The sequence below is a fragment of the Misgurnus anguillicaudatus genome, chromosome 4 (genome assembly GCF_027580225.2).
Source record: "Misgurnus anguillicaudatus chromosome 4, ASM2758022v2, whole genome shotgun sequence".
NCBI lineage: Eukaryota > Metazoa > Chordata > Actinopteri > Cypriniformes > Cobitidae > Misgurnus > Misgurnus anguillicaudatus.
This window is the reverse complement of record NC_073340.2, coordinates 24,590,500-24,618,331: the sequence shown is the minus strand read 5'-3', so window position 1 is coordinate 24,618,331 and position 27,832 is coordinate 24,590,500. Positions and strand designations below refer to the sequence as shown.

The 27,832-nt window shown below is 39.2% G+C and overlaps 2 protein-coding genes across 4 annotated transcripts in view; one reads left to right on the top strand and one right to left on the bottom strand.

The window, feature by feature from the left end:
- Positions 1-25,097, bottom strand: part of afap1l2 (actin filament associated protein 1-like 2) — a 43,858-nt gene extending 18,761 nt beyond the window's left edge. For 2 of the 3 annotated variants that reach the window (XM_073867027.1, XM_073867028.1), the window contains exons 1-5: positions 24,895-25,097; positions 11,752-11,880; positions 9,030-9,095; positions 7,131-7,219; positions 338-446 (exon numbers count right to left, since the gene is read on the bottom strand). In XM_073867027.1, the coding sequence (XP_073723128.1) occupies positions 338-446; positions 7,131-7,219; positions 9,030-9,095; positions 11,752-11,880; positions 24,895-24,910 (409 nt within the window). In that variant the 5' untranslated portion in view covers positions 24,911-25,097. The remainder of the gene's footprint in view (positions 1-337; positions 447-7,130; positions 7,220-9,029; positions 9,096-11,751; positions 11,881-24,894) is intronic. The other variant, XM_073867029.1, reaches the window with a different exon arrangement.
- Positions 3,140-6,418, top strand: LOC129421042 (kelch repeat and BTB domain-containing protein 13). The gene has a single exon (XM_055176324.2). The coding sequence runs from the start codon at positions 3,941-3,943 to the stop codon at positions 5,432-5,434; it is 1,494 nt and encodes a 497-aa protein (XP_055032299.2). The 5' UTR covers positions 3,140-3,940; the 3' UTR covers positions 5,435-6,418.
- Positions 25,098-27,832: the final 2,735 nt, after the last annotated feature.

Here is a 27,832-nt window from a genome sequence, read left to right as displayed (position 1 = left end):
TTCTGTCACAGTAAAGCTGGGAGGGGGTGTTTGCAAAGCCCAAATTTGAAGATAGTTGTGGGTGATTATATGAGGTAGAGTGCAGTTGCATACAGACATAGCAACAGTGAAACAGACTGGTCAATGACCAGAGGTTTATACTCAGATAATCACCAGCAAAGATCACAGTAGGCAAATCAGTCAACCAGTTTTTGGACCAAGCATGACAAAATGTCTCAAAATGTCAGCATTGTTTAGAACAAAACTCAGCTGGAAGAGATTTTATTAAAACACTGGACATAATAGACTACTTCATCACATGTAATAAAATGACCTTTGGATTAAAGATGGGACGTACCATTGACGGTTGAGTCATATGGTTGAGCCTCTTCATAATAGCCTTCAGTGTCTAGAGATGCAGGATCAGGAGCAGGTGGAAGGGGAAAGGGTTCTCTCCCGATGTTGCTCTGAGTGATGAAGAACAAGAGGAACAGGTAAATATGTGACCAGCTGGTTGAAAACCCAGCTGAAGTCTTTTTTTGTGATTTAAAAATAATGTACATAATGTAAAGAACATTATGTGAAAATATAACCTTAATATATTTAATACTGAGTAAGACTTTTTACACTACTATACGGACCAATTCTAACTAGCATAAACCAGTCATTGAAGTGAACACTGATCAGCCATAACATTATGACCACGTGCCAAATATTCTGTAGGTCCCCTTTTGCCACCAAAACAGCCCTGACCCGTCAAGGCATGGACCCCACTAGACCTTTTTTACCAGAACCAGCATTCACTTTTCAGCAATTTCATCTGTTTGATCGGACCACACAGGCTAGCCTTCGCTCCCCATGTGCATCAATGAGCCATGGCCACCCATGACCCTGTGGCCGATTCACAGCTTTTCCTTTCTTGGACCACTTTTGATAAGTACTGACCACTGCAGACTGGGAACACCCCACAAGACCTGCAGTTTTGGAGATGCTCTGACCCAGTCGTCTAGTCATCACAATTTGGCGCTTGTCAAAAGTGTTGTACTGTAGTTGAAATTGCTTAAAAAGGGAATGCTGGTTCTGATAGAAAGGTCTAGTGGAGTCCATTCCTTAACGGGTCATGGCTGTTTTGGTGGCAAACGGGGACCAACATAATATTATGCAGGTGGTCATAATGTTATGGCTGATCGGTGTATGTTGGTCTTTTCAAAAGCGTTAATGAACACAGAAAGTGCACAGTATAGGTCTTCTCAGGTCCAAAGAAATGTACCTGATTGAAATGACCCGAATCACTTTATACCCGAACCCGGTGTGCGTAAATATTTTTTTTAAAGAAAAACCCAACCCAGGACAAACCCGAAAAAATTTGGCTCGAGTCCGACCCAAACCAGTGGCAATTTTTTTTTACCCGATTGGACCCGAATGTAAACGGCACCGACGTGTGTGCAGTCTGCAGCCCCACATGCAGCAGTCAGACAGAAAGAAACCCTGCTGATCTCGCAACTAATTTGGCGAGCTGTTTTACTTTGAACGACACCAAGGTAAGCGCTAAATGTACATTTAAAATTGACTGAAATGTCTGTCGCAATGAAAATTAACCTACCGCCAGCAACACAATGTCGCAAGTGCTCTTGGCCAACAGAGGAGAGGTTTGAAAAGGACATTGACACACACACGTGAGAGAGTTCGGTTCTTCGGGTTTGTTCGGCAATAACACATTCATTTGAAATTACCCGAGACCTGATGCCGCTATTATTATACCCAACCCATGTCCGAGGCACACTTGAAACTTTTAGACCCGAACCTGATCGGGTCTCGGGTCGGACCTCTGTTTACGGATCTAGGTGGACCCGTGAAGACCTCTAGTGCACAGAACACATATGAAAGGAATAATTGAGGAAGGGCCATTGAATTATAAGACAAAAATGCACACCCAAGTGGTAATGTGTCACGAAGACGCAAAGGACTGGTGGTCAATCATTCCTCTTATACCACGGTTACCACAAACATCGCTCTGGTGCCTAATTTTAAGACATTTGACAGGTTAGGTGTGCAGTTTACAGAAAAATAATCAACACCCATGAAACATTCCCCAGCCAACCAGAATACAGCACTCAACAGGCCCGTGGTATAAATTAACACTAAACATTTCTGTCTTATGCACTTCAATGTAATGACTCTGATAAAATGGCTCTTGAGAGGTGGTCATTTGTGCACCTGTCTTTCATGTGCTCCTATCTTTTTGACCAGTGGGGGATTCTTCCCTGAAACCGATCTGTTTCTGACCTCAGCCCTGCTCGGTTAGAAAAAGCAATTCCACACGTGTTTGCCTGCAGGAGTAATGCTTTTAAAAAGGGTGTGGAGCTACTATGAGGTTTCCCAAATCAGCCGTTTTGTATCATTACTAAATTCCCCCTGATACCCGCAAAAGTGGTGACAGCCCCTGGGCAAACCCAAGAACCGAGGACCTCTCCTGTACATTCTCTAGCAAACACAGGACCGATGAGGGCCAGCAGTAGCTTGGGAACTATTAAGATAAATGCTGATGAAAGGTTAGAGTAAGTGGTTTGATTGAAACCTCCTGCTTGCACTACTGTTGTAGAGCAGTGGTAGAGTGAATAAGCAGACTGAGCAATAGGAAACATGTACATAAACAACCAGATCTCAAGGACACAGGAAGTTAAACAGTAAAAGCTTGCCATGCATTGAGTGATGTAAAACAAGGGTAAAATACACACTCAAGAGTTATGCGATCGTCACTGAAAAGGGACCACAACAAAACAGGAATTTGGTGGGAAAAAAGGAAAGCACCCCTGGAAGACGCTGACCCCAATTCACACATACAGCCCCCACATTTCTTACTCCATCCACTGACTCCATAAAAAATCTGTGAAACAAAAAGAAAGCTGCTAGGAACAGCAGTTTGTGAGACCTCAGGCATCTGACAATGATTAAATAGAAAGCAAAGGCATTTTAGGGAAGCCTCCTCCCTCTCACACTTAGTTTCGTTGCCTTGCCGGCCATTGCCAGGGGTCAGGACCATGAGCCAAAGCACATCACAGTATCGCCATAGCAATAGAGATACAGTACTGTTTATGTCAGGTCAAATACGTGTAAAAACCTTTAAGCAAGAATAGGGACAAGTTCAAATTTAAAGTCAGTATTGTATGTTCACCTTTACCTTGTTTTCATACTGCAATCTGCAAATATCCCCACATTCCAGTAAAATAAAATAATGGTAATGTATATAGGAGGTCTTTCAAGAGTAAGGTACAAATGAAAACCGATAAAGAACCAGTCTTTGGGAAAAAGAAGAAAAAGCAAGTGGGCAACATGCCAAATGAACACCCAGAACATGGAAAATCCCTCGTTTCAATGCCAAAAATTCAGCGTGGAAAAAATGTAACCCACCCGAGCCAAATAGCTGTTGAGGTAGAGAGGGTACTGAAGACAAATAATCTTTGTAGTCTTATTAAAACAAGACGAACTATTATCAGTGGCATTTGATGGGTCAATTAAAGCAGTTAATAGAAATAATAAAATAAGTATGGGGAAACAATATGTCTATTACAGTGTTTGATAGTATCATTATTTAATTAAGTTGTTAAATTCGATTTATTCTGGATAACACTGAAATTATTAGCACTACAACAATATGTGCACTTCACAGTACTGACTTCAACAAATTGTATGTGTACTCTATACAATGTCAATACCTTACATTCTAGTATAATAAATCTTTTCCTAAAACTTGTGCCAATCCACTATTTGATTCCTTTGACCACCCCGTGCTATCTTTAGCGTGTTGCTATTTTCAGTGCCGCCAGGCTGCATGACACAACTGCACTGCTTGCACACGTCTGTTTACAGTCAACAGAAACACTGAATATACTGAACGCTGCCTATCTTCATGGTTTGTGTGCAGAGCAATTTGCATTCATAAAGGTACAACAGAAGTGTTATGGGGCCACCCTGCGGTTCAGGGTCGTGCAGGGACAAGGATGAAGATTCTGGGGAAGAGCAAGGTGAAGAATCTGGAGTTTTGAGAGTATGGGTAGAGGACACCGTTTTCATCGTAGACAGAGCCATCTTGAGGCAAAACTTTGAGTATTTTCGAGCTCTCTTCCGCTCGGGGATGAAAGACAGCCGGCAGAGCAAGTTTCACTTGCGAGGGGGTCTAAAAGCGAGGGGTTTCCTCCTTGCTTTGGCCGTTTCCAGGGGCGAGCGGCCTGTTATCCAGGATCCGGACGAGATTGTGGACGCCGCTGAATGTGCAGCCTTCTTGCAAGTGGACGTCTTGATTCAGCACTTAATAGAAATTCTTGACACCGACAATTGCATTCTTCTGTACCATACAGCAGCGGTGTACGGATTGTGGAGGTTGTTTCATAGTGCTGCTGTGTTTATCTGCGATGCTTACAGTGACCTGCAGGACGCCGTCAAGGTGCTGCCAGAGGAGATGATTTGCTACGTTGAGTCTCTTTCACCGGCATCGTTCGTCGCTCTGGGCACCCATTCGCCATCCATGAAGATGCTTCAGGACTCCTTCAGGACAGTCTTCTACCTTGATGAGAAACTGGGATCCTGGAAATACCTGACTGATTTACCGACAGACGCAAGCACCTCCATGGCTGGTGTTGCTGTTGTGGAAAATCGGTTGTATATTGTTGGTGGGGTTCGAGGAGTTAGTAAGGAGACCGTAAACTGCAGCTATTCTTACGACACAGAAACCAACACTTGGAGCGAGTTTGACGGCCCTCTGCAATCGAGGTACAACTTTACCTTGGTGGGCCACAACGGACACCTGTACGCAATCGGAGGTGAATTTGATAAAAGGATCATGTCCTCAGTAGAGGCCTGTGACGTTTCCACAGGTGTGTGGACGCTTTGCAAGCACACGCCACGTTCAGTGGCTGCAGCGGCAAGCGCTGTTGCCAGGCGTAGGATATTTGTGTGTTTTTGGAAGCCTCCAGACACTACAGACATCTACGAATACACGCCGGTCAAGGATGAATGGACGCTGACCACCACTATGGTCAAGCCCCAGAGTTACGGACACTGTATGGTGGCTCACGGTGACAACTTGTACGTTATGAGGAATGGCCCGTGTGATGATTTTTTACGCTGCCTAATGGACTGCTACAACATTACCACAGGCCAATGGACAGCCATGCCGGGACACTACGTCAACAGCAGGGGTGCCCTCTTTACGGCTATAGTGAGAGGGGACTCGGCATTTACAGTGAACCGCAATTTGACTCTGGAATATCACATTTGCGGGGATCAGTGGAAGCCCCGCAGACAGATGACGGGGTTTCCAAAAAGTGGCTCGCTTTGGACATGTTTACTTCGACTGCCCAAGAGCAGAGATATGCGGGAGGGAAATGATGCAAAGGAGGCAATGGAGATGGATGGTAATGGGGAAACAGTGGAAGATCTTGTAGAGGCTAAATAGCCACCTTAGGACTTTTGAATAAATCTGATCTAATTTTTCGGTGTCACATATAGCTCATCCAAAGAATTTTTTTTTACCATCATGTAATTCAAAACATGCATTAGCATATTCAACTTATTTTGTGTTTCACAAAAGAAATAATGACAGAACTTTAATTTTGAGGTGAATTATTCCCTTAAATTATTAAAATGCACAACTGCACAAATGTCTTCAGTAGTAAATGTCGCTATACGTCTGTGTATATTCACTTTGGCAAATGAGAGAAGTGCAATAAATAAGCAGGTGTGAACATGTCTTGCTTCATTTCCAACACTCTTGTGGACGTGCACACGTGTTACTGCTCTAACTGCAGTACTTCGGCCTCTATAAACAGCTCGCCGATCACTTAAGCAGCTGCTGTTAATCAGACCCAGCACCCCGCAGAAGGGTCTGAAGTTCAAAGTCTTCTCACTGGAGAGCTTTAATACCCTCCATCCTGCTGTCTGTCTGACTGACTGCTCACTCCCACTGCACCCTGGGATTGATACAGCTACAAAGCATCTCAACGTACCACGTAGACAACATAGCATCACTTTTTCCTTTTTTTCTTACATTATTATCAGAAAACATAAGATCAGATATAAGGTCGGAACAAAAGCTAATGCATAATGCAAAGTAAATGATAACAGATATTTACATCAGTGTCTTGCAATAAAGTTCAAAGAGAGATCAAATAGGAGATTGTGCTGAGTGTTCTATTTGTGCTATTTATACAAACATCTTAAACAAGTGGTGGTTATTCATGGTGTGAAACACTTTTGAGAGGTAGTGGAAAACACATTAGATCGGTTAACTTTTGTGGTGTAGACTTGCATGTAGTGGAATGTGTTCGAGCAGCCACAAAGTACAGAAGCGGTTGAAAGTGGACCAAAGAGACAGGTTAAAGTACAAGGGGTACACAGAAATGTGTCTCTCACGTCCACTTGTGAACCGATCGACCAAAATGCATCTTAGGGGCTGTTTACACTTGGTATTAAGATGCGTTTTTGTCGATCAGATCACAAGTGGACGAGAAAGACACATCATGTTTACACCTGGTATTTAAATCTCTCTTTTGTTCCTCTTTCGACCGCTTCGATTCTGAATACTGTGAGGGGGTGGTCTGTCAAGATGGTGGACGAGTCTCTCTGCTGTCATTCAAAACACGAGCGGGAGTAATTATGAGTTTATATGGACGCAAACTAATATTATGTCAGAGTCCACTGCTTGTTTAGCAAGTATAATTTTCAGCGTAATTGATGAAATATGATCATGCAACTTTCACACGCTTGCAAAATGAAACTATGGAGATCAGCCGCTTTCGTTTTATCAATGAAAGGCTAAAATAGTGCTGTTCACCGTATGTTCGCGCCAGAAGTCAGAAAAGACGTAAAACATTGTGTTCAGTATCTCAGATTAGATAAATGGCGGAGGGAAGGCGGTTGCGTGTGGCTGTTCGAGCACGTTCGGCCACAGGTGCGTTTGCAGTACGGAAGCAATCCGATCGAAGGGGGTTTCGACTACCTCTGAATGTGCTTGAAAGTGGTCAAAAGTGGATGCGTTCAAAACGTTTTGAACACCGTTTACACCTGGCATTAACGTCGTCCACTTGTGATCCGATTGACGAAAACGCATGTTAATGCCAAGTGTAAACAAGACAATGCTGATGGTAACTCACTGATCTGGGAGGAGGGGGCTCTGGTGGGCTCTTTACAGGTATGCCGAAGTGTCTTCCCAGATCTCCATTGGCTTCTTCTGGTCTGTGCTCTGGGGGGCACAAACATTTTCATATAGTACAACGTTACATTGGTGATTACTAATTGGTCATTTGCACAACCGAAATGGGAAACTTTTTATGAATTTTATACATCATTTGACAACAGCATAAAACTTTAGAAAATTAGTTTCAAAGTGCACGTTTTAAAAAATGACAGTTTTAATAAGAACAACGCAAATCTTTGAAAACAATAGGACTGTGTCATGTGCGTGCATATTACATATTCAGTCTACAGGCATGTGCTAGTACTTGACAATCATGGCGGCTTATAGGACTGTGTGTGTGTGCTACTCAAGATGCTGCGTTTTTTAACGCTTCTACAACAAAGTTTACTACATTTTGCAGCTTTATAGTCCAGGGTCGCTTGTAGTAATAAACTTACCTCATCATCCGCCAAAAAAAACCTGCTTATGGGGCGATTCACATTTCGCGTCTTTTGCATGCTCAAATTCGTTATTTCAAATGTAGGCGCACGGTATGCGCGCTCATCGAATCGCATGCGGTGCGACGGGCTCGTTTTTTCCAGGCGGGTCCGCACCGCATCGAGTTAAAAACATCTCAACATTTCAGAATGCCGCAAGCGCACCGCAGGTCACAACCAACCGACGGTTGCGTTTTAGAAGCGAAATGTGAACCACCCCTAATGCTTTCACAGTCTTGATTGTTTGTATTTATCGCTCTATAGAAGAGTGCATATGTGTAGTGTTTCTTTATGAAGTAACATCGCCATCTACTGGCCTGGTGAACATAATACAGCAATTTAGCCGTTTTTGTGGATCCGTGTGAACTGTGCTGTGTCTACGTAAAATATTTCCATCTTTAATACAAACGTTGTCATGTAAACGTGCCTTGAAAAGAAGTGTTCATCAAGTGAAGCAATAACATGTCTGCTCTAAATACTGTCTTTGCAACTTAACAAGAAAATTTAATAATTGTCACTGTTTGCATAAGCTGGTGGCCCAGCTGTGGTAATGTTGCCTGGGCTGTGGCGTCCGCATAGTGCTGATGGCCATATTCAGTTGCTTCCCATCAGACATTCCTTTGACTTCCTCTCCAAACGGTAACATCTGGGTTGCCGTAGGAACGAAAGACGGATACCAAATCCAAACAGCTAAGAGTCACTAAGGAGTCAAGACTTTTATAGTATATATAATCTAATTAATTTTTTCTCTAGACCTTGTGCTGGATGTCTTACTTGTTGCAGATCAGTAGTTCATTTTAATTACTGATTTGTTGGATGCAAATAAAATAAGGCTGCAGAAATGTTCACATATGGACAGGAAATGATGAAAACCGTCCATATTCATGGTAGTGAACTTCAAAGGTTGTTTCTCCTGATGAGCCTTTGCTTCATAACATTGTTTATCGAAAGTAAAGTTTTTCTGCACTGGTGTCAGTCATGAACACGATCAAAGGACGCCACTGCAGTTTAGTCATCTATCTGTCTTTTTGGCGCAGACGCTTGCAAACTGAATGTTAAGTCTAGTTTTATTGTTACTCTACATTCTTCAGTGAAATCTAAACAAAGCAGCTCGGCCTCAGATGGGGGTCTGGCCGAGAGACAGAGCAAGATCGGGAGTTACTGAGAAACAGACAGGAAGTGGACGGGGGGTGCAACACTTCAGCCGTAACCCAAACGCCTCCCTGAACATGACACATATTCTCAGCAGGACTGCTAATGCAAGGTAAACCACAGTGATATGTAAGAAAAACATGTGTGACTACGGGTATTTTGGTCTTCACAACTGCACAAGTTGTGGCCTTGTTTGATGTTAATGGTGATAAAGAACATGGACTCACCTTTGTTTGGGTATTGATCTGGGACTAGGACCTTGTTCATGTAAATGTATTCTTCATCTCCTCCTGCTAAAACAGTTACGATTAAAGGATGAATGGGTGATTCTCACGAAACCATTGAAACACCACAGCACTAATGATTTTAGCTTTAAAATGTGTAATATAGTAACATTAAAAAGCATCAGAATTAACACAATTCGCAATGATGTTTCCATGCCTGATGTTCTCATCCTCCGCAACACTTTTTGAGAACAGTTTAAGCACACATACAGAATTTTAATAAAGTTTGATTTTGAGTGACCAAGCACATGGACCAGTTACTTCAAGATGGCTACCAGTTAAGATCATTTTTTTTACAGTTAATTTGAAATATTGTCTTGTCAGAATGCTTACACGACATTTTGATTATCATTACCGCAACAGATGCTTATTAAATGTTAATTTAATTAATAGAAGCATAATACTTTGATTTTAAATGCATCTGCAGAATCTCCAAATTATGTTCTTTCAGGTTTGTCATGTCATTTTGAAAATATGTCAGTGTTGATGTTTTCTGACTGTTGCGGTAATGAGATTTTTTAGGACTAATTTTTTAAATTATGTTACAAAAAGTGTTAAATGATAAGTAAAAGTTTTTAAATTAATGTTCCCATTTACTCCAGACTTTGTTTCTCAATGTCTGGTGGGAAAAAAAGTAAATTTAAGCAATTTTTACATTTTCATGCTTGACATTGTTAAAACCAAGTTTTCGTGAGAATCACCTGAATAGGAATTTTTAGGCTTCTTTACTTAACAGCATCCCACTATGTTAAGAAGATATAACCAAATAAAAGTTTGTTAGATTTTGCTTTGTTCAAAATTAAGAGAAAATTTATTTTTTAAGATAAAAATCCACACTGTCCATAGTGTTTGTGATAGACTACACCTCTGATGTGTGAACCTATTGTGGGTAGCAAAGGTCCAATTGGCTCTATAAGGAAATCACTTTATTTTTTTATTTATGCTGTAAAATTCATTCATGTGTCTGGACATGTTTTGTGCCACTGTATATAAATTAACTGAATTGAAGTTAAATGTTGCACTTTTTACAGCTTTTTATCCTATTCCCTGTATCTATATAATTTTAAAGGGACACTCCACTTTTTTTGAAAATATACTCATTTGAACATTTGATTTTTACTGTTTTGAAATCGATTCAGCTGATCTCCGGGTCTGGCGCTAGCACTTTTAGCGTAGCTTAGCATAATCCATTGAATCTGATTAGACCATTAGCATCGCGCTAAAAAATAACCAAGGAGTCCCGATATTTTATCTAAAACTTCACTCTTCTGTAGTTACACTGTGTACGCACTGCCCGAAAACAGTACCCGGCTATTGAAAGTAACCAAGGGGACTATTTTCGGGCAGTGCGTATTGCATAATATCACTACGCCTGCTGCAGCCATGTTACATCAACAAAATTACTGATTATTACGCTAGTTTGACAGTATAGTTCCTAGCAATATCTGCCTAGAATATCTGCAGATTTTTTTATTTTTTGTTGGTCTTAGTACACGATGTTACTACAGAAGAGTCACGTTTTAAATAGGAAAAATAACGAAACTCTTTGGTTATTTTTTAGCGGGATGCTGATGGTCTGGTCAGATTCAGTGGATTGTGCTGAGCTATGCTGGGGGTGCTGGCGCCGGACCCGGAGATCGGCTGAATGGATTCCAAAACGGCAAGAATCAAACGTTTAACTCCAGGGGAGCTGGAAAATGAGCATATTTAAAAAAAATGGAATGTCCCTTTAAGATTGTAGACCTTGTCATCCACATGTTACTTATTTTACAGAACATGTATTAGGTTTTTGTTATAAGGAGGAACAAAGAGAGTTTTGTGCTTCTCTTCTTCAATGGTCTTTAGGCGTCTCCAGGGCCTCTTCTTTTGTACACATCAAAGGCAGGCCAGTGGGAGACATAGAGAGGTTATATTCTATCATAATAAAAGTGCTGATTTAGCCGTGTATAAGTCTCTTTTATAGCATTTGGCCACAAATAATACTTTAGCATGGGTCGACTTTTGCTGTTGGTTTTCATAATTCAAAACTACATTTGATTAAATGGATGGAAGACAGGTGGAACATGTCAGCTGAAAGTAACAAAGCCATCTAAGTGACAAATACATGCAATTGTATTACTGTATAATGTGTTTACAAAAACCTGCACTGAAGCTGTGATGGTACAGTGAAAATAGATTGGGATTTTGAGGATGGAAATGAAGTTATTTATAAGCTGCTATACTCAAAGGAAGTGAGTGTCCCAAGTGAATAAAAACAGCACTGGAAAATGATACAGTTGGAAGCCAGGGGAGGAAAGGCACAAGCCCAACACCAGAACATGAAAAACCTACAGCCGTGCTTGTGTGAAGACAGAGGCACATGCGTGAACCAAAATTATGGGCTTTTTAATAAAACAGAACATAGAAGATTGAAACAACAGAAGTTACTGTATACACATATACTCAGTTTACACATAAACACAATTTTGCTAAGCTATTTTATTAATCTGTCGACCTTTTTTATTTGATTCATCTGTCACAAATTGTGTCACCCATCACTAAACATACCTAAAGCATGTGCACTAACCACCATGCCACGGCTCCAATCAAAGCATGTGATTTAATTGTGCATTTAGTGTGTATAAATGACATGTTTGGTTTATGAATTATGATGTTATTCACTTACCGGTGAAAGACTTGTAAGATTGTAGCAGCTCTGTCAGAAGGCCTTTCTGTACTTCGGCATTTCCACTCAGCTTCTCTCCATCCAGGATCTTCAGAAACCTCTGAAGCTGCTCCAACAGCTGCTCCAGCACTGCTTACACACACAAAAACACAAAGTTAGTATTGAGAAGAAACATCATATGCACTTGATTTCCCACACAAGGTTTTATTATGAGATATAGCTGTTGAGGTTCATCTCACGCATCCCAAATCCTTTATTTATATGTACTGTAACACAATTAGACAAATTACTACAAAATGAACACCATGTTATGTTACACTATGTTTTGTGATATATTGTTTTGTGATATATGATATGTATACGTATTTATGATATGCAAATGTCCAAAAATTATCAGAATGAAACCAAGAGTCTCGTATTGTTGCTATGGTTACCTCCTCAGGTGAACCTGTTCTCTGTTCATGGGTGTTTTATATGCAAATACGTTTTTTGACAACCCTGTAAATTATCTGTCATTATACCACGGGGCTGTTGAATGCTTTATTCTGATTGGTTGAGAAATGTTCAATAGGTGTTGATTGTTTTTCAATAACCGCACACCTAACCCTTAAAATGTCTTAAAATAGGCACCAAAGCAATATTTTTGGTAACCGTGGTATAAGCAGAATAATTGACTCTGGTCCTTTGAATTATTCGAAAATAATGCACACCCGTGGTATAAAGGTGCATAACCACCTTGGGACTGCATTATTTTCTTTTAATTCAACGGCCCATCATCAATTACTCCTTACTTATCTAACTGTTTCAAACACTTCCTTACACCCAGGTGTAAAGGAAAAATCAACTGTAAACGAAACATGCCTGCTTGATGTGCTTTATTATCTGCATTTCTCAATTAAATAAAACAGGCAGAGAGAAACAGGATAAACGTACAGATGAATGACCGATAACATTAGAGGTCCAATATTATGCCCGTTTTTACAAGATGTAATATAAGTCTTGGGTGGGCCTGGAATGTGTCTGTGAAGATTCAGCGCAGACGCAAATGAGCTAGTGCTTTCGGTTAAAAATAGATCTGATTCTTGTGAATAAAGTCTGGGACAATAGTATAATTTGCGTAATTAGTGTTACAACTAGCTAACAAACACATTCAGAAAAGCTTTTGGGTAAAGTTAGCCAGTCATTCAGTGGCTCTGGGCGGGGCTTTGTTTGTGTGACATCACATTAACAAGAGAATCAGAACAGCTACTAGCTGCCAGTAACTTTCTGTAGATTTTACATTTATGTTATTTACTGGCAACATTTTGTTCAAAGTTAAATGAACATGAACATTTTTTAGACTTTATCTTCTACAGTAAGTTACTGGGAACCAGCTGCAAAATTACAGCAAATTTTTTACAGTGTGGATTTTTTTCATTGTAGGGTGGTTGTGTTTACATAATATGGGCCCTTTAAGGGCTGTTTTTACTATTTCGGTTTTAGTTACACTAGCATTTCAATCGCTAAACTAAGCAAAAGCCTTCACACCGGAACCACCCGTACACAGTTTTAAAATTAGCACTGTTGGCTAGTGCTAAAAGTTATGGTAATTGTGACTGATTTCTGCATTTCATTGTCTTTTGTGCTGTCTGTTTGAACTGCAAATTGTGTTTATGGGCTGAATGAAGAACCAGAACATGGTGAATGGACACGCTTTGTCACCCTACATATGAACGTGACCCCAACACCCTCATGGTTCAGCAGCAAACTGGGCGTCCCAGACTTGACTATAAGGACATAACTTTGTTCTTTTCCTCTCATGAATAAAACGGCCAGAGGGAAAAAACAAATATTGTAGTCAGCTTAATTCTTATGTGACATTCAGTCGTTAAAATGTATTAAATGCCACATAAAATAAGCTAGGCAGCCAATTAATCTTCTTAAAGCCGCAGTCAAAACCTCTAGACAGAAATGTGTTATTTGTCCTCATTTTGCAAATAAATGACAAATGAATGAGTGCTGGTTGTTGGTAAACTTATAAAGATTCACTCTCCTATCCATATAAATATTTGTGCATTGCAACACTACAATTTTTATTTTATTTTAAAATGATAAAATGACTGCAGCATAAGCATACATGATTTAAAACAATAGTAGTATCATTAATAATCATTGCTTGGTGATTATTGTGAGACTAGGATGTTTTTAGAGGAATGTCAAAAGTGATAGTATGCAGAACAATAGGAAGTCATAGCTTAGGGAGGCAGGATTTAATCAAGTCTTGGCCGCCTCCAGAGCAGATAGCATCTTTGTATTCATTTCTGCACGCACAAATAGCTCCCGAGAAAAACTCCTTATCCTGTAAACAAGTTAGATTGTCTGAAAAAGCTGCCAAAACAACAAACAAACAAGCCAACTTGTCTGTTTAACTGATAGGATCATTTGCTGGCGTTTACAATTTGTAAAAGGGTCATGAAACCCTGCTCTTTCAGTTTCAGTTCACCTCACTATTATTTTGAAATATTTAACTTAAATGGGCGTGTACGCTGTGAAGAGAAAGGCGGGGAGTGGGCGGGGCATGGGAGAAAGAGTGAGAATGTGAAACTGTCAGTGGCGGCCAGTGACTAATTTTTCGAGGGCGCTCGATGCGAACTTAAGTTAGTCACAACATGTATGTAGCCTGTCATGTGTGTGGTTCCTTTTTTCAAAATATGTGTTCTCCGCGTCGAGTGGTCCTTTGTGCATCACGTGTCTTGTCAAAATAAGTGCCTGCTGCAGATGCGTCTAAAGAGTTTATGATAAAAGAGATGTTCACGTTTGCCAGATACTCGCATAATCTAATGCGTAATCAGAATTTACTGTTAAGGAAGTGTCTAGCGTGTATTTTGCGAACTTGAGCATCTCTTTCATCACAAACGGCTTTGACGCGTGTGCAGCAGGCACTTATTTTGACAAAACACATCATGCACACTGATCTCTCAATGCACAGAACACATATTTTGAAAAAAGGAACCACACACATGACGCTCCGAACACTTATTTTGAATAAGCGCCCCTCGGATGAGCAGTCACAAGCCGCCACTGGAAACTGTCATCTATCTGTCAGTCGCCTCACTAAATATCAGCAAGTATTGAATAGTAAGATTTACTAAGAATATTAACAGCGGTATTACAGAAAGAACATTAAAAGTTAAGTAAAAAGGTTATAGTTAAAATATAACTGTACCATTTTTGAAATGATGGAAGACATTGGGACATCATACCCTATCCTTGCCTAGACGCAAAATGCCTTCATTAGCAAAGCCAAAGTCTATCTTTCTCCAATTTTCTAAGAAAATAAGTTGCTACATACAAACAGCTTTGATGTGTCGGTAGTTAATAGCCAGAGTACTGCACACCGCCAAACAGAATCTCGGGGAATGCCATGCTTACTTACACTTTTACATCCTGGTAACAAACACTGTTCACCATGAACACATCTCTCAACTACTAGGAAATCTTACAATGTAAAGTGTCCATTGAAACACACCATGTGCTGTCATGAATAATAATTAAGTAATATATTTAAGGCTACGTCTTCTCATTGGATAAGAAAACACATATAATTATAATAATTAAAACTAGTCACGGCAGACGTGATTTTGACGCCTCAAACAAGGTTGGTGTAAACGCAGCATTATGAAGGTGCACACAGTAATTTTTTGCTTATGTTGCAGTTGCAGATATGACAACATCGGTATATGCCTGCGAAAAAAGTTACATGTATCTGCTTTAGATGTAAAACATTGTTTTAGTGCTATAATTCGGTACGCGGGGCTTCTATCAACCGAGAAAACATGGGGGAAAAACAGTCACTTTGTTTTGGTAAACTATTTTCTGCAAGCATGTAAAAAATTAGGTCATTCAAATGTCCTGTACTGTGACATAAGTGGCAAGTCTTATTATAATAATACCGCCCCTTTATCTGAACAATCCAACTACGACACTGCAAGTTTGTGCAGGAAGAAAGAGAGAGAAAATTATTGACAGCACAATTGAGTTTCAATAAAAAAAACATCATTGCGATCAGTGTTTACATTTTATCAGCTCATTTGCATTTTAAAGGACACACCCCAAAACAGCATGTTTCCTTGCACCTACAAAGTGGCAATTTTAACATGCTATAATAAATCATCTGTTTGGAAATTCCTAAACCCTCACATATGTACTCTGGGGACACCAAGAAAAAATCTCATAATATGACCCCTTTAATTAAAATATGTATTGTATTATCATAGTTAATTATATTACTGTTATGTAATTGTGTATAACGATATATAATACTTGTTGAAACTTTTGTGGGGAATTACGATGAATTGAACTAAAAAATCTTGTGGCTTAACTAAGCTCAAACATCACATTCTCAAGAATCAATAACACATTGCTTTCGTTTCTCACCCACTAAAAGGTGCTTCTCCAGTCAGTGTTACATATGCACATTTATATTTATGCATTTGGCAGATACTTATATCTAAACCACAACCTACATATACATTCAAGCACATACAATAAATAAGTGTTTCTTATACAGTCTTTTCCATTGTATTTCTTAAACATGAGTGCATATACATTAATAACTTCACATCGTGCAATTTTGCATTTTAAAGATGTCTAATAGCCATCCACAGCCCAGACATCTAAGCAAAAAAAAAGGTCCGTCAGCGTAAATTTAAGAGACGTCTTACCACCACAGCCCAAAAAAAAACATAAAATAAGTAAATAAAACCAAACACCTTGTAATCACTGTTGATTCATACATTTCGCAAGTTATTTTCTCAAAAACAACATGTAACCAAACCTAGGGTTATTTTGGCTAGAAGTGGGTTACTCATAGCCAGACTACAGTATAGTATATCGTGACTAGTTAACTTTGACGGAAACATTTTACATTATTTTTGTAGGACACTAAAACATTAGTATCCTGTATTCTCTTCCCATGATGTTTGCCTAAGCTTTGTCCAAACATTTTCTCTGCCGTGTTTTCAGAGATTGACTTAGATGGCCTTCTCCAGAGGGACCCTGGGAATATAAAGTCAGCTGACTCAAGTCTAAAGAGGACTGAGTTTCCATTGGTTACAGCTTGGCCCTAAGCCCATTCAACGCCTGAGAACTACTTCAGTACGTTGCATTCCTGTAAGTAAGTACTATAATTGCTCACACTTCCTCAGAATAACGAAACCTGGGTTTGTCAGTGACTCGTGGACCGCCCAACACGGTAGCCACTGGAGACCTAAAATAAACAATACATTTGTGTTCCTATTGCTCAACTGGTAGAGAGTTGCATCAGCACCACGAAGGTTGTGGGTTTGATTCCCAGGGAACTCACATGTATGCACTGTATGTCACTTTGGAAAAGACATTTTGGTTACATTTATGCATTTGAGAAACACCTTTATCCAAAGTGCATTCAGGGGTACAATACACATATGTTAACAATATTGGTGTACCATGGGAATTGAACCTACAATCTTGACACTGCTAACACAATGCTTGACTGCGCTATATTTATACCAAATGCAATGAAGGAAACTACAGCATATAGACGCAGAAAGGATGTTAATAGAACCTAAAACTGCAGGGGATTCCGTTTTGACTTCCTTCTTACAAGGAAAAGCTTTTGAAAAAATCATTTGATCGTGTTTTGTTACCCCTCCTCTATTTTTGGACAATCAGTTTGCTGCCAAACAAAGAAATACTTTGGCTGATACCCAGAGCTGATGTGGAAGCGAAGTGTTTGATGGAATGAGGAACACCTTGATAAAACCTGTCTCATACTGTGCACATTGTTTGCTGCGCTTGTTTGTCTTCCTCTTTTACAGTTGCTGTTAATGTGACTTTAGACACATGCCCACGGTAAATTGCTAGGTTAAGTACTATTTTTCCCGGAATCAAAGCCACAAACTGCTTTACGTATCAGAGCAGGGATAATAAACATGAGCTGGTCTAACTGAATTTTTGATGATTTTGGTGTCCTGGCTATTCCTGCCTCACACTTAAAATACCGTTGTGGCTCATATACTTAGCACAGCCCAAGGCAATAGATCATAGCACATCATTTATTTCATGCAAACCCTCAATCTCTAAAATGACAGGCTGTCCAGCATGTGGGCAAGTCAACGCCAGACTGGTGGCATGTTTTTCGACGTATTATGGCATTGTCTTGTCTTTGAAGCAAACAAAATGACACTGACCATTGATAAAGATGACAGAAATACAGTATGAAACCATGACTTTTTGTGCAATAAGGAGGTGCAAAACCATTTGACTAGTAGTAAGTGGTTAGTTTAGTGTTTTAGTCTGTCTTAAAGGGAAAGGTCACCAAAAATGAAAAATTATGTCATCATTTAATCACCCTTATGTTGTTCTAAACCTTTATGAGTTTCTTTATCCTGTTTAAGAAAATATATTTCGATAAATAATGGTAACCACACGATTGATGTGGAAGTCGATGTGTACCAGCTAAATATCATCTTTTGTGGTTAACAAAATAAGGAAACTCATTAAGGTTTAGAACAACATGAGGGTAAGTAAATGATGATTAAATTAAAATTTTTAAGGGACACTCCACTTTTTTTTTGAAAATATGCTAATTTTCCAGCTCCCCTTTAAACATTTTATTACATTTTATTCTTACCGTTTTGGAATCCATTCAGTATGGTGCTACCACGTTTAGCATAGCTTAGCACAATCAATTGAATCTGATTAGACCATTAGCATTACGCCTATAAAGATGATAAATATATAAATATACCTAAAAATGATATTACGTAGTGCCGAAATTGTCCCTTGCTTTTGAAAGATACAATTTTCGGCTGCTGTGTAATATCATTGCGCCTGCTGCAGCCATGTTACGGCAGCAAGTCCTTAATTATTACGCCAGAATGAGAGTATAGTTCCTAGTCATATCTGTCTAGAAAATCGCAACTTTTAATTTTCCGTCGGTCTTAGTACACGATGTAACTACAGAAGAGTCAAGTTTTAAATAGGAAAAAAATCAAAACTCTTTGGTTATTTTTAAGCGACGCTAATGGTCTAATCAGATTCAATGGATTGTGCTAAGCTATGCTAATAAAAGTGGTAGCGCCAGACCCGGAGATCAGCTGAATGGATTCCAAAACAGTACAAATCAAATGTTTAACTCTAGGGAAGCTGGAAAATGAGCCTATTTTCAAAAAAAAATCCCTTTAAGAAAATTTGTATAATATATTAGACAGTGACAGTTTTAAGACCTCAACCTAGACTTAAAAAACAAAACTGTGTTTCATCCTAAAAGGTTTTTTCCCATAACTCCATAATTTTACTGACTCAGAATGATCCAGAGTAGACAGACAAATGGGTCTGTTGTTTCGGATTATTATCACACAAAACACACAAGCACTTTTAAGCCACAAGTAATGAGGTTATTATTCATTGGTTTCATTATGTTAAATGAGATGGTGTAATATTCTGACATCTACTCCTCTTGATGGCAACACCCATTGTTTACCTACGCAAATCTTTACATACTCAGAGCAGCTGACATTACACAACATAAAAGCATCAATTACACAAAATTGTGTACTAAAGAAACACGAATGCATTCAAAACAAATTGAAATAAAAACATACTTTACTGCGTTTCAGTTTCAGCCTGTAATGCTACTGTAGTCACACCCATGCATCATACAACCATTGCCAACAGGTTAAAATCTAACTAAATATGTCCTAATATACAGCATGTCTTAACTCTGGAATGTTGCATTATGGTCTGGCCCACCAGCTTCACTTTTCAGTTTATTCAAGTTGAGCAATCAGGACCGCCGGCCACAGAAAATCAGACTGCACAGGAAAAACTGTAATACAAATTCCATTTCTACAATTACTTCTTATCAAATGGAGCCAAATGTTTTTCTTTTGTCTGGGCCATTTATAATCACAAGCTTGGACAGAGAACTAGTTATGGATGAGATCTGCTGGCAACCATGTCTAAATATATCACAATAATCTATGGTGAAGAGCAGGGTCTTTAAGACATCTGCCAAAATACACAGAAAGAACAATACAACCTCCATCTCTCGGATGGACTGACGTTAACATGCCGGTCTTGTTTCAAAACAGTGTCTAAGGTTGTAGTGAACAGATTATTACATAATAGCCACAATAAATTGACTTAAAATAACTGTTGTCTTTAACATTTGCAAGGCTGATAAATCCACTTGTTATTTTGTTAAGGATTTGGATACAAGTGTGCATCTTATGACACTGAAACGACTAAAGAAAATAGTTGCAGGTGTCTAATTGAATAATTTACTTTGTATGCATCTTGAGATTTGCTTTGTCTAATGCCTGCATTTTGAGTACGCCATTAAGCATTGCATGCACACTGTATCTGTTTGTTTACAATTATTATTTTACATATACATGCATGCATTTGGCAGTTTACACGGTCAGAAAAGGGGTCAAAAAATGTCACTGCAGTGACATACTGCCCTTAAAAGGTCCTAATATGTACCATTTAGGTATGGATATGGTGCCACTATGCACTGTACCTTTGCTAATATGCACTCTTTGGTACCAATATGTAATGAACTCTGTACTTGCAAAGGTGCCTGTTTTGCACCCCAGTTATAGCTAGGGACCATTTTTTCTGACATTACAGTTTAAAAATATGTTTGATTAAACCCCTCTTTGACACAGATATGTTAGTTAAGACCGTGCACGCAGAGTTACAGGATCTTGACTTGGACTGACATTTGCTGCACAGATGATAATAATAAATAACTATTTTGGATAGCCAGTGACAGTTTTGGATGTGGTGCTATTTCATTTGAAAGGGGACTGAGTTTAAAAGTGTGAATGAGTCAGTCTCTACAGCGGGCCACAGAAACACATAATCAAGCCCTTGTGTCATAAATAGAGTACACATCTGACCATCTCAGTTAATACACAGCTTAAACTTTTACCTTCTTAAAGTTTATTTGTGAAGTTTATAGTCTAATTATGAGATCAACGGCGTTTCAAATGACTCTAAACGATTTCAAACGAGGCATAAGGGTCTAATCTAGCAAAACGACTGTCATTTTTGACACGAAAAAATAAAAAATATCCATTTTAAACCATCTTCTTGTCTATCTGGCGCTGTAATGCGCCAGTGCAACCTCACTTAATACGTCATCACGTCAAGAGGACACGGATGATGTATGCAAAACTACGCCTCAGTGTTTACAAGTGTGGAGAAAGAGGACCGTTCTGACGTTGTTATATGTCGAATGATACTAATTAATGTCTTTGTGTCAGTTTATTGTTTAAAATGGTCCGCAAACGTGCGTTTCATATAACACGTGACCTTTAGACGTCATTACGCAATTACGTGAGGGCGCGCTGGCTCGTCACACAGCCGGAGGAAGATGAGCAGTTGTGATTTAAAAGTGCATATTTTTTATTTTTCTTGTCAAAAATGACAATCGTTTCGCTAGATAAGACCCTTATGCCTCGTTTGGGATTGTTAGGTGTTAAGTGTTGGGGTCCATTACAATGAGAAAAATCCTGGAATGTTTTTCTCAAAAAACATAATTTCTTCTCGACTGAACAAAGAAAGACATCCACATTTTGGATGACATGGTGGTGAGTAAATTATCTGGATTCTTTTTAAAGAAAATTGACTAATCCTTTAAGGATGACTTTATGTAGAAAACAGTAATGTATACATGTATATGTCCCTCAGTTTTGGCTGGTTCCTATCCCAGTCACTGATCTATATAATAAAAAATTCCCAATTTCTTTATGTTCATATATGTTTTGAATGCTAAGGGAAAGGTCAGCTATAGTACTTTGAGCAAACAGGACAGGACTAAAGCAAGCAAATGACACCAACATTAAATACCAAATAATAACTACAAGGGTGCAAATTGCATGATACTTCCAATAATAATATGTAAAATACTTTAGATAGTTTAAAAGGTGGTATACTACATGACTACATGAATGTGCCGTATAATTTATTGCGAAACAGAAGACACATTTACATATTTACAACCTGGCTGTTTCACTCGACCACTCTGCTACTGACCTCATCATTTTAGCAGAAGATAAATCTAATAAATAAGGCTAATCGAAAAAGGATGTTGACAGGTCAAACATTGGGTCGGGACACCACAATGTGACAAAAATTTCAAAAATTATGTCCAACTTATCCATACACTGAAAAGACTTCAAACACACAGCGTGGCCAGCAGCAGCCGGCATCTCTTTAGATCACTGTAATTGACTTTTAACAAATGCTAATTACATATTATGCAGGCGAAACTTGCGTAACACAATTCCAAGAATCCTTTCGCGTCGCAATAGTCAAAGCAAGATAAGGGTGTCAAATCAAAACAGTCACAACAAATGAGTCTTTGTTCCGCCTTCATCTGAACCCTCAAATCCCAAATGTCTGAGCGAGACAGGATCTGAAACAGGCGTGATGTCACGCTGACTGACAGATACAACCAACAACTTTATTGTCTGGCCCTTTACAACAACACGGCGGGCTGTCATCTTTACCCTGGACAAGTCAGACCTGACGCTCTTGCTACAAGATAAGCCGAAATTATCAAGCCATCTCGAAATCACTACCTCCATGGCTGAATTAACCGATAAACAGTCATTGCGATAACACTGTGTGAAGATTATACACAACTCTCTGCCAACTTTACACACAGGATAAGAATTACAGTGGCCAAATTACTACTGGGAGCAGTTGACCCCTTAAGGGAAAACTATCTGATCTGTTCTCTGTAAATGTGATCCAAGGAAAGTGCTGAGTCCTGGCTCCACTGTGCTCTGCATATACTAACAAGCATGCCGCTTCCCTGTTGCTTCTCTTTAGAAGTGAGAATAACGAGGACGTGAACTCAGAGACCGAGGCACCGGTTTTAAAAAACTGCTGATCTCTCATTCTGGAACGCCTTTGGAGCCGTTTCCAGCATCCAGTCGGCACAAGATGCACGAGACGTCCCCGGCAACAATCTGGAAAGCTCACACGCTCCGAGCGCCGGGCCAGGCAGAGGGGCCCGTAGGTGGATCAGGAAGCGCACTGGTATCATGCCGGACCTCAGGGGTGAGATTTGGTTTCACATAGTGCCTTTGAAGACAGAAACTAGGGTGGGAAGGGAGGAAACCGGAGGGATAGGAAGAGTACGTCAAGGAAGGATTTAAATACTCTTGGTCTATGCCAAACATCAGGGTACCTATCAGATTCAGATGTTTGACGCCTCAACCTAATTTTTCACTGAATCAGGTAGAACTAGAATCATTGAGTTCTTGTTTTGCTATTCCATCTCATCATAAAGTATAATTACAGTTATAAACAGAGAACAAGAGTTTGAACTAAACCTCTTAGGTCAAGATCACTGGCTTGAATATCAACCAAAGGTTTAATACAAAGGCACGGTTTCATGTAAAAGTGAAACTGAACAGGCCAGAATCAACAATGATACTGTACTAGGGTGAACTCTGTAGTGTTATCCAAAAATCACAATCCAAAACTGTATTCCAAATTACTAGATCCAAAACGCAGCATATGCATTATCAAAAGAGTTTCGCGGACAAAGCACAACAGTTTTAATACTAATCCTAAAACCAAACAATTTTAGGAAGTTGACATGCTGCTGTGTAACAGTAGAGACAAAAAAGTCATAGCGTTTTAACTGTCGACTATACTAGTAAATAAATTACATGAATGTACAGAGCTTATTTACACAATGCTACATGCAAAACAAAGCATCGTGTATATATATAAATATGACAACACTGGAATATACAAGATGCCACCCCCTCCGTGTTTTATCATGGGGGGAATTATGCAATACTCCTCCTCGACATGCTCCCACCATCCATTTCCCTCCTTCTATCTTCCTTCCCTCCCTCTTAGTCTTATCTCACAAAAACAAAATGCACAAAGCCCACAACCGTCTCTAACCATAACAACTGCAGCCCTGTCACCAGCACCATGCAGTTACATGAGTTAGGGCCAATGCAATGCTTAACCCATTCAATCAATACAAACATGCATCCTAACTGAGATTAATAAAATTGTGTGTACTATTGTCATGCAAGTCAAAATGTACTAGTTAGTTGAACTACAGTTTAGGGCATTAGTTTGTTCACACTGCAGTATCTAATGATTCTTGTCAATAGTGTGACTATCAGCCGAACTGATCATTACGCTGCAGACCATGTAATAGTGGCACAATCAGAGTCACTCAAAAATATGGCAGAAATGTTGACACAAACCTGTTTTACAAATCCCAAGAACTGGTGAGTTATTGAGTGTTTTAGGGTAAACAGACACCTGACTTAAAACTACAGCAGACTGAGGTCTCCAGCAAAGGAAGTGGAATTATGAAGTGAAAACCTTTGTCCAAATGCGACCATTTTTACAGACTCTGTGAACTTTAGTTTATTGCTCCCTACAGTAAGTTTGACAACACACTGTCTACACTAACAAATGATGATGGACACTAATGTCTGATTTTTAAAAACATTATAGGCTAAATGTGCAACTTATGATGATGATCACTTACAGAATAAACTAGGCTGCTGTCCCTCCCATACAAAAGTCTTATCAGGAATTGTCATGAATTATTAAGGGTCTGCATTCCCATGAATATGAAAAGCTTAAACCACTGGAATCCAAAGAATTTGGGAAGCTCGATTGTTGTTTCTGGACAAAATCTCCAATAAATGCTTGTTTATTTATGTACCTTAACCCACATCATTTATACTAAGGAAAAAGTACAGCAAAATAACAGAGAGAGAGAGAGAGAGAGAGAGAGAGAGAGAGAGAGAGAGAGAGAGAGAGAGAGAGAGAGAGAGAGAGAGAGAGAGAGAGAATATCGATGAATCAGCGAAGAAAAAGTGAAGTCTGACTGAAAACACATTAAACACATTACCCTCATATTGCATACATCTGTAGAGAGATTCCCACTGATTCCCACGCTCCGTTATTCCATATAGCGAGGGATTGTAAGACGTTACAACTGCTTAAGCTTACAGAAGTCTGTTTTCATTTACAAAAACTTAAAGGAACGTGACACGAATCCGTGCAAACAAACAACATGAATTACAAGCTGCAAACACTTCAGTGAAATACATTTTTACATACCTTTGTGCTTATCCATTCTTCACACGTCGTCCCCGCGTGCCAGCTCTCTTTATATGATGCAAATCAGACCGGTCCGAGTCAGGTTAAACTAAACTTGGACAGTCTTGAATCTTCAGGCTGATGGTGTACTGTTTTCCTCCCCTCTTGTCCAACTCTGTTGTGTTGTCTGATGCGCTTCGCTCGCACTGTCGTGCCGACTGCCGCGCCTCCTCTGGATTGCGTCACTGCCCAATATACTGTACGTCAATTCAGCTGTCATTTTGCTGCACAGTATTTACCTACGTAAAACTTATTTTTTTATTATTAAAAATCAAATAAAAAAGTTACTGAGATTGAAACCTAAAATGTCTTGTTAGCTTATCCCTTATAATTATGATTTATAAATTGAGCTGTCCGGTAAGATTTTGCTGTAAATGTCAATTTGACGTCATTTGACTTTAAACTACGTAAATAAGTACGCAAAGAAACCTGCAATTTTATGTTTCTAACATAGATGGCGAAACTGAGGTAAAAGTTACACGGATTGCAGTTTGGACATTAAGTCTAAATACATGTATTCACTTCCGAGTATAGACGTTTGCATGCACTGTATTTAGTAAATACAGTATCTTATAAAAGTGAACAAAGAAACACTTCACACATATTGTACAGAATAATATGAAAAATGTAGTCAACGGCATATAACGTTATATAGCTCCAAATATATTACAGAAAATAACTTTATAGGCTACGACTTTAACATACAGATCAATTATGTATAAAGATTACACTAATCAAGTCTTGTGAACTAAGTTAACTGATTAGAGAATTTAAATACTATAAATTTTTACATTGTATAAATGGTACGGGCCAGTCCCTACTGAAAAATGTGCTAAGCTGGTGTGCAAAGTTTTGGTCACTTTTTAAGCTGGTCTAGCTGGTCTGACTGGAATACCAGCTGACCCACCAGCTTGGCCAGTCTGGGAGGACCGGCTTAAACCAGCTACTGCCACCTTAAACCAGGACCATTTTATGCTGGTCTTAGCTGGATTTTTCTGTAGGGATTTTAAACCTCGGTTAAAGGCGGTGTGCACGATATCTGATAAAACGCTTTGTAAAAAAAAAGTCTTGATGACTACCAAAACACATTGTAGCCAAACAGCAGTAAGGGGCGTGTCTACTAACCAACATCGTTGCCTGGGTTGTGTGTGGGACAGGTCTATCAACAGAAGGTCAAGATTCTATTGGGGTAGGGGCGTGTTTATTTAGGTAATTTCAAATGTCAACGTGGCTTTCAGAGATCGTGGACCCTGCCTTTAAGACCGATTAGCACAGCCTTACTGTGCGTTCACACCAGATATGGAAGAAGCACAAAGTTATTTAAACACGTTGCGTGCCCCTTCAAGTTTTAAATTCATCAATGATGACCTAATTTTGCAATTGCTAATGTTTTTTATCCAATCCATGTCCCTTACCTTATTAATATGCAAGTACAAATGTTGTTGATCCAATTAATCACATTTACCTGTTAACATATGGTTACACATCTACTACAGTGTAAATTCAAGAAATTCAGGATAAATTATTAACCCAGAGGTAAGAATGAAAAGAGTTCAGCAGGAAACAAAATCACCAATGATTATGTTTTTAGTGGGTTAAGAATGACCTTTGGCAAATAATATTTATGGATGAATTTTTACAACAATTTTTTGTGAAACTTGTTTGCTCTAGATAAAAATAACAATTCATATCATACTTTTGTCCATTGTTCAGTAAGTGTGCGAATTCCTTCTTGTATCACTGTGAACTGGATAAATAAAAGTCACATGCTCCGAGCTGCTGACCCCTCCACCAAACCCCAAGGGGTTGCAAAAGTTTCCGTCTCCACTCTTCCCTTTCAAGACCTTCTCAGTGAACTAGGGGATTAGATTTGTATAAATCAAATTCGTAAAATGCCACATTTGTTTTCCCATCATGAACTGTCTGTAGATCAGCTGTACATATAGAATTGAATTTCCTAATATGGTGATGCAAAACGTCCATATTATTTTCCCATATGTAATGTTGATGAATATTTAAAAACATCCTATAGTCTGCAAATCCCCAATAAATCATGTTAAAAAAACTTTTAAATAGCCTAACAGGTCCCTTGCAAACTCTAAAACCATTGGTCAGACAGAAAAGAAGTCCCATACCAAAATCACCTCATTGCTCAGCATGTTTCGAAGGAATCAAAGAGAAAGTTTTTGTTCACTTTTTGGGGAGATCAAACTATTAATGGTATACTTATAGTTGAGAAAGCATAAGTTAAATTACACCTTTAAACTATTGTCTGTCATTTGTGGAAAACCCCACCATAAATGCTTTCTTTGTAACAGTGGTGACCTCATAGAACGACTATCCAACAATCACTTTGAGCGACAGTGGTTGATTGACAGGGTAATCCCCACTAACTAAATTAGTGTTGAAAAGCTGCAAGGTGGCCCCTACAAAATGCATGCAGTTAATCTACAGGTTTCCAGTCAGCGGTCAGGCTCAGCTGATCTTGTGGCTTTAGAGGTTGATGTGTGAATGAGAAACCGTCTGTGAGACGTGTGTGGTGAGGGACTTGACAGAGGGTGGTCTGCCTCCCAAAAGTTTGTCTGTAGAGCATGAAGAGGGGAGTCATATTGTTCATACTCATAGAGCATAAAGGCTGTTTACACACAAGAGCAGAAACAATGAGAAAACACTTTTGTACACTGCTGCAATTTATCTGGAATTTATAAGGCGTTTATTTTTTAAACCTCAAAGGCTTTCAGAATAAATAACAGAAGTTGGGAATACAACTCAGATGTTTAAAAAGGTTTCTGATGCATTGTGGGAATTGTTTGGATGCTGTGTATCAGCTGGATTGGGTGGGTGCAGACATTGGCAGATCCTCCTGGCTGCCACTGGTTAGAGCACAAAGAAAATTCCA

What these genes read in the sequence shown, in the direction of transcription:
- LOC129421042 (XM_055176324.2), top strand. Translation starts at nt 3,941, where the DNA reads ATGGGGCCACCCTGCGGTTCAGGGTCGTGCAGGGACAAGGATGAAGAT.